Source organism: Vipera ursinii (genome assembly GCF_947247035.1).
Source record: "Vipera ursinii genome assembly, chromosome: 9".
Classification (NCBI taxonomy): domain Eukaryota; kingdom Metazoa; phylum Chordata; class Lepidosauria; order Squamata; family Viperidae; genus Vipera; species Vipera ursinii.
The window spans coordinates 21,049,445-21,057,297 of record NC_139523.1 but is presented as its reverse complement, the minus strand read 5'-3'; the positions used below and the strand labels follow the sequence as shown (position 1 = coordinate 21,057,297).

General features: G+C 52.1%; 1 protein-coding gene across 2 annotated transcripts in view; it reads right to left on the bottom strand.

The window, feature by feature from the left end:
• The window catches only part of ERF (ETS2 repressor factor), a gene marked incomplete at its 5' end in the record, with an annotated part of 18,476 nt that extends 16,252 nt beyond the window's left edge, over positions 1-2,224 (bottom strand). The window contains one exon of one of the 2 annotated variants that reach the window (XM_083368961.1): positions 2,125-2,224. In XM_083368961.1, coding sequence (XP_083225087.1) covers positions 2,125-2,224 — 100 coding nt within the window. Of the gene's footprint in view, positions 1-1,121; positions 1,267-2,124 lie in introns of those variants that run through there. The other variant, XM_083368962.1, reaches the window with a different exon arrangement.
• Positions 2,225-7,853: the final 5,629 nt, after the last annotated feature.

The window sequence follows — 7,853 nt, the reverse complement described above, 5'->3', positions numbered from 1 at the left end:
CCATCGAGAACAGACCGCAATATTGGGGGGGGGAAATTAAAACAAAAAAAGTTGGGGGGGGTGGGGGTGGAGGAAAATAATCTATCCCAGCGTTTCCCAACCTTAGGAACTTGAAGATGCGTGGACTTCAACTCCCAGAATTCCCCAGCCAGCATAGCTGGCTGGGGAATTCTGGGAGTTGAAGTCCACGCATCTTCAAGTTCCTAAGGTTGGGAAACGCTGATCTATACAGATGACACTCGGGCTTCTCCTTCCCCCACGGAAGAACACCCCCACCCGCCGCCCCCCTCCCCGTCCCCGGAGCCTATTTGCCAAGCCGGGGAGTTTTTGCAGCGCTTCCGCGTTTGTGAGAAGAGGGGAGGGCTTGGAGGGGGGGTGGGGGAAGAGCCCCCCCCACGATCGGCCAGATTCACGAGGAAGCGAGTTGTTTCTGCCTCCAGATTTCCTTCTCCCCCCCCCCCAGCTTCGCTATGGACGCTTCAACTCGTTGCGCGGAGCAGCAACGTGGCGCTCCGTCTCCGTGCAACACTCTTGGAAATCAGCAAATCCCCCCCCCCCTACTCCGTGTACACACACACACACACACACACACACACAAATCTGGATTTATTTCCTTCACGCTCAAGCGCCAGAAGTTGACAGAAGGAAACTACCCTGCCCAGCGATCGGCGGCATTGGGGGTGGGGGTGGGAGGGGGGGGGGGTGGGAAAGAGAGTCGATCCCAGGCCTTTTCTTTCCCAAGCGCGATCCACCCCCTCAAATCAACTCAAATCAACTCCGCCACCCCATTCATTCTCCGGCCCCCCTCAAAGCGCCTGCCAGACTCGTGGCAGAAGCGGGGGCGGCCGCGGTGTGTGTGTGTGTGTGTGTGTGTGTGTGTGTGTGTGTGTAAAGGGGGGGGGGTTCGAGGGTGCAGCAGGCGAAGCGGGCCCCCACTTCGGCTCGCCCCCTTCGGAAAGCCACCCCGTTATTCGTTCTTCCGTTTGGAAGTCTTGGAGGGGGGGGTCGCCTCGGCTCCGGTAGCCGATCCTCCGCGCACCCCCCCCCCCAAGGCAAGCAGCGACTTGCAAACCCGAGTCGGAGGAGCAGCCAGGCAAAAGAAACGCAACAGGTCCGCTCACAAACTCCGAGGCGTTGCAGCGGGCTGAGAGTCCCGGTCGCCTCCCTCTGCGGCCGGCCTGGCCGAGGGCTTCCTCCCGGGGGCTGCTCCAACTCCTGCCCGTCTCCTTGGGCGGCCGGAGCCCGAGCCTAGCCAGGCAGGCAGGCGGCCGGTGGGTCGGGAAAGGGGGGAGGCGAGAGCGAGAGAGCCCGCAGCAGGATTCCCCACCCTTTCCCAGCAGGAAACCTCCATTACGGCGGCAGCCAAGAAGGCAAGCGAAACAAGCCGCCGCCGCCGCCGCGGGTCTTTCCCTTCCCGCCAGCACGTCCCGCTCCGGATCGGAGGCGCCGGCCGCTTCCTCTCCAGAAGCCCCTTCCTCTCCCGTCCCCATTTGGTGCCGGCCCGGTCGGCGGACTACAATCCCCATCAGCCGCCGCACATGCAGCGCCTCCGAGAGCGCAGGTGAGGCCGAGGGGGGGATGGGAGAAAGAGGAAAAAAAAACCCCACCCCACACACCCCCCACCTCCACTTGGATGTTCCCCCAGTTCAGGGGTCGGCAACCTTGGCTCTTTTATGACTCGCGGACTTCAACTCCCAGAATTCCCGAGCCAGCATAGCTGGCTCGGGAATTCTGGGAGTTGAAGTCCGCGAGTCATAAAAGAGCCAAGGTTGCCGACCCCTGCCCCAGTTGGTCTCTTATGGAGCCCCGTCCGGCCCTCCCCCGATCTCGCCGGCCCTCCCCCCCGCTTTCCTCGTCCCCGTGCCCCATTCATTCCCCCGAAGGGCTCCCCCAAAGGTCCCCCCAACTCCGGCCCGGGCCGCCTCCCCCCCTCCGATGCCCGAGAGCGGCGGGGCCGAGCAGAGGACGGGCTCGGGGTGGGGGAGAAGGAAGGTGGAAGCAAGTTGCCTGCATCCCCTCCAACTTTCCAGCCCACGTGTCCTGATGGTCATCCACCGACGGAGCCCCCCCCCCCCTGCGCGAGCCCCCCGAAGCCTCCGCGCGGGACCCTCCGGCAGTCCCCACCTGCGTCCGCCGGGGTCTTCATGGCTCCTCGCGCCGCAGCCTCCAGCCGCCGGGTCGCTCTCGGGCTCTGGCCCCCCTCCTTGCCCCCCCTCCGCTTCATATGGAGCCGGGACGCCCACGCCCCCCCCCCGTCGCACGTCACCGCCGCGTCGCCATAGACACGCTGAGCCCGCCTCTCCGCCTCCCTCGGCTCCGCCCACAGGCCTCGCGACGGGGGGGGGCGAGTTAAAGGGGTGGGATGGCCGTTTGCAAGGCCGGGGGGCGGGCGAGGAGGAGGAGGAGGAGGAAGAGGACTATAGGGGTGGCGGGAGGATGCCCAGAAACGCACCCGTGAACCGGGGCAAACTTCCCGACGACTCCTTGCAACGGCCTTAAGGTGTGGGAACCTTTGAGAAAAGAAGAAGAAAATGACGAGGCTTCCCGCCTTTATACCTTATTTACACCAGGGCAGGGGTAGGCAACCTCGGCTCTTTTATGACTCGTGGACTTCAACTCCCAGAATTCCTGAGCCAACCGTGCTGAGGGGAAAGGGAGAAGTTGCCATGCTGAGCCATGCTGGCTCAGGAATTCTGGGAGTTGAAGTCCACGAGCCATAAAAGAGCCAAGGTTGCCTACCTCTGGCCTAGGCCTAGGCCGCTTTATGATTTGTGGACTTCAACTCCCAGAATTCCTGAGCCAGCCATGCTGAGGAGAAAGGGAGAGGTTTCCAAGCTGAGCCAAGCTGGCTCAGGAATTCTGGGAGTTGAAGTCCACAAGTCATGAGGGGGCCATAGTTCCCCCATGCTGGCTCAGGAATTCTGGGAGTTGAAGTCCATGAGTCATAAAAGAGCCGAGGTTGCCTACCCCTGCACCAGGGGAAAGTGAATTTCATCACTCCATAAACTACCGGCAGTCCTCGACTTACGGCCACCGTTGAGCCCAAGATTTCTGCCGTTGATCGAGTTTGCCCCCCCCCCCGATTGTTGTTAAGTGAATCACTCCCGTTGATGAACTTAGTAACCCTGGTGGTTAAGGGAATCTGGCTTCCCCAGCTGGCTTTGCCTGTCAGAAAGTGGCAAATGGGCATCACGTAACGCCCGGGATGGTGCGACTAGTCATAAATATGAACCGGTGGCCGAGCGTCTGAATTTTGAGCACATAATCGTGGGGATGCTGCAAAGATCCTAACTCTGAAAAACATTCAAAAGTCGCTTTTTTTCACTAAATGAACTGTTGCAAGTCGCGGGACTACCTGTATGCAGAAGTTAAGCCCGTGTGCTTATCATTAGGCCCTTTCCAAAATGTGGAATTTATACGGTCCAAATGAGAGTCATGGCAGAAATCACTGCTCTGAGAAAAGATTGCAGGACCACATTTTGGAGTCAGGGAGAAAGGGATGGGATGGGATGGGAATAGGATAGGATCGGATCTGAAAGGGACCTTGGAGGTCTTCTAGTCCAGCTCCCTGCTCAAGCAGGAGAACCTATAGTTCCATCTCAGACAAGTGGCTGTCCAGTCTCTTCTTAAAAACCTGCAGTGATGAAGCATCCACAGCTTTTGGAGGCAAGCTGTTCCACTGGTTAATTGTCCTCACTGTTAGGAACTTTTTCCTAATTCCAGGTTGCTTCTCTCTTTGATCAGTTTCCAACCATTGTTTCTTGTCCTGCCCTCTGGTGCTTTGGAGAATAAGTTAACCCCCTCCTCTTCTTTGTGGCAGCCCCTCAAATACTGGAATGCTGCTATCGTGTCGCCTCTGTTTCTTCTTTCCTCTTGGTATACAGGAAGCAACATCAGAAGGAATCAAATCCTTCCTGGTCTGGATGGCAGGTTTTCATGGGTATGTATGTTGAGAATGACATCTTGCAGCAGTCATTAGGGTTTTACTCTCAAAACTGTGCAACTGGAGATTTAACCGCTTCCAGTATCTCTCTAAAAACGAAACTACATATGGCAGAGTGTCTTCCTTACACATTTGCATCATAGTTTCCTCAAAACAGTTATACAAATGTTATAACTAAATACTTAGCTCCCGATGATCATTCCCAAAGCACGATTGTGTCAAAAATCAAAGGAAGAAAATAAAGAGCTAAAAGGCAGATCTGATATTTCCCAGGATTTCAGGAAAAAAAACACACACCTTCCACTTATTTTCCATGTGTTTCTCTTCATTTTTGTGGTTTTTTGACTACAGTGTTTTTCTGGTCTTGGTATTTTTGGGTATGACACTTTATTGTCATCACTGCATTGTACTAATTCTAATGTTTATTTTGTCCCACTGTTTTACCGTACCTTAATAGTTGCCTTGAGGGGGCTTTGTGCCCTAAAAGATGGCCTGAAGGTAGTTTTTTAAAAAAACATAATATAAATAACCCTTTTATAAATAAGAATTAGAATGCCATCCCAAATAACTTTAAAATTTCAACCTACTGGCGAGATCCACACATTTTGCTGTGTTCATGTAAAGGTAAAGGTTCCCCCGACTGTAGGGGCTGGTGCTCATCTCCGTTTCAAAGCCGAAGAGCCAGTGCTTGTCCGAGTACGTCTCCGTGGTCATGTGGCCGGCATGACTAGATGCCAAAGGTGCACGGAACGCTGTTACCTTCCCACCGTAGTGGTCCCTATTTTTCTACTTGCATTTTTACGTGCTTTCGAACTGCTAGGTTGGCAGAAGCTGGGACGAGTAACAGGCACTCACTCTGCTACGCGGCACTCGGGATTCGATCCGCCAAACCGCCGACCTTCTGATCGACAAGCTCAGCGTCCTAACCCACTGAGCCACCACGTTCATGTAAAGCTCTGTAATTTCACATAATAGCCTGGTTCCTCTGTGCTACTGCACTATTAATTTGCTCACCTTAATTTTTAATTTAGACTACAGGTAGTCAATTGACTTTCAACCATCATGGCCTGGTTGTAAGTCGTATCTATCATAAGACAGGTCACCTCTGTGACCAACCACATTTTAAGACAATTTTTGCTGTGGTCATTAGTCGTAAAGTGAATGCTGCAGTCGTAAAGCGAACCAATTGTTTGCTGTGGACCGACTCTGCTAAAAACTGGAAATAAATGCCAGTTTTAAAATGTGGACATTTGACTGCAAGGCACAGCAAACAGCCATAATTGGAGCCGAGTTGCCGAGGTTACCATCAGAACTTTAAATCTGGGTAATTAGTGTGCCTTTCCCCCCCCCCCCCGGCCTGTAGTAACTTTGAACGGCCACTAAACAACCGATTGTAAGTCGAGGACTACCAATAGTATGTTTTTGAACCAAATCGCTGGGAAGAGACATAAGATGGAGCAGAATGAGAAGGAGGAAACAAATGCGCTTCCATTCAATGCCTTTGTTTACCTCAAGAGATATTTGCTGGCTGGGCATCTTCACCATAAACGTGCCCGCGAGCTGAAATTGCAAACCGCCAAGCACCCTCTCATTGTGTTTAAGGGTGGGAGGGGGGCTTTTGGACCAGACTTCCAAGAATGAAGTCCAGCAGATTATCCTTCTACGTGACATAATCAGGAATAATTTATTCAGAGGGCAGAGGCTGACAGAATCTAGACCTCATAGAAGCCAAAAACTCCAACGGTCTCTCTTTCTCTCTCTACCAGGAGGAAAGGACGGTAGAGTTGAGGTCTTAAAGAGAAAGATTTACGGTTTATTGCTGCAAGTACCCTGGAGGTATAGATTTTTAAACAAACATGTCCGTGATGGCAACAAAGCAGAAGAGCAGAGGAAAGAACTAAAAAAGGCCTTTTGCAAACAGCCTAGGGGACTAGAGAAAGGGCATAAAAGCAGATAAGATGAATGGCTGAGGAAGAATGTCCAGACAATGGGTCTAAAAGCACATGATGCTATTAGGTTTGTTGAAGCTAAGCAGGGATCAAGCTTAGGTGGGGGACAGCCTAATCACAACTGGCTTGGCCACTCCGGCAGTCCCTGGCAGTTACCTGGGGCACCTGCCCTGCCAGCAACAGAACTCCCACACAAAATGAGGTTAGGCCCACTCCCGCAGTTCTGGGAGATGCAGCAAACCATTGGGGGATATTTTATCAACTAATATATCAAAGTGCCTGGGGATCTAGCTGTGTGATTCGAAGCCTGCTAAGGTGCTGGGTTGGTTGACGTGTGACTTGCAGTTGCCCGCTTGTTATATTCTCTGGTTCTCAATCTTGGTTTCCATTGGGTTTTAGAGGAGTTAATTGTTTTTTAAAGGACTTTTGTATTTTGTTGGTTGGTTGTTTTAATGCGGTGAACTGCCCAGGATCACATATGTGAACTGGGCAGCTATATGTGAAGGAAGGAAAGAAGGAAGGAAGGAAGGATGGAAGGAAGGAAGTGAAGGAAGGAAGGAAGGAAGGAAGGAAGGAAGGAAGGGGATCATATAGGAACTGCTCTCATAAATTCCACCATTGACAGTAAAAAAATGGCCTTTTATCTACAACATTATCACTACATCCTATATACTGTATATATTTTTTCTATTCTGCCCTATAGCCAAAGCTCTCTGGAAAACGTACTGATTTACTGAAAATGCTGAAATGTTCTGTCTCAGTTTGCAGAAATTGCTAATCCCGCGAAGCCATCATTTTTGAACGAGGCCAATCGCTCAGCTTTGCTGAACACAACCAAACCACAAGCCACCACGCAGGCTGAGTGCACACAACACATTGCACCAGAAACTAGGCCTAGTTTCATCCTACAAGGTTCTGCAAAGTCTCTATAAAAATCCACCCTACCGGAAAAAGGGAAGAAGCGAGTTTTGGGTTGACCTATCGGAAGCATAAAACTTTTTCCAAACAAACAAAACAAACTCCTGTTAAGTTGGGTGAAAAGGCTAAGATGGTTAAGATGGTCTCGTGTGGAAGGCTGAATGGGCTGATTCTGGCAAAGCAACGGGTGGAACACACCGGGGGGGGGGGGCTCACCAGGATCCCGACACAGCTCAACCTATGAGGATGAGAGCAAAGCAGTTGTTTGTTCCCGGGGCCACGGGGCATACAGCAGGCAGCAGCCAAATTTGAAAGAATGCAAACGGGGCGGGATCCCTGTCCAGGCATGTTGGGGAGTGTGGAAGATTCCATGTTGCCCTGTGAGACAGGCAATGATCAGAGCTAGGATGGTGGGGGGCGGGGGGGGGGAGGAAGCTAGCTGGGAAATCCCTGAGAGAGAACAGCAGCTGAGAGCGCAGAATTGTTTTGCAGCTGCACCCAAAGAAATGGAGCCTAGGCCATCGAGGACTTGCAACTTGGGAATTAATCCTGGATTCCCTAAATTCGGAATGGGACAACTTGCCTCAGCCAATTTGCCACGGGACAACTCGCTGCGGGACAATCCAACACTTCAATGTGATTATTTAAAATAATTAAAACATTATTTTAAATTGTTGTCATTCCCATTTTATGTTGCCCCTCCTTTGGCATCCTTTCTTTAGCGATTCTATTCCACCATTTCTCTGACATTAAATATTTCTTGTCCCGCGGAGAGTTGGCCATGATGAGTTGGCTGCAGCAACTTGGCTGTGGCAAGTTGGCCATGGCGAGTTGTCATAGGCCATCCTAAATTTGGGGGGGGGGGCTAATCCTGGATCCCTACAGTAAATCTGGATCACTGCATCTCCAACCCTGTTGGCCTTTTGTAAGGTTTTTGAAACTTGACAGTGTAGCCGGGCTTTGGGCTAGGAATACGTTAAGGGCCCTGTCTCTTGGCTTTAGTGTTAGTTGGTCAACTCTCCCGGCTTGCTGCATGTAGGTAT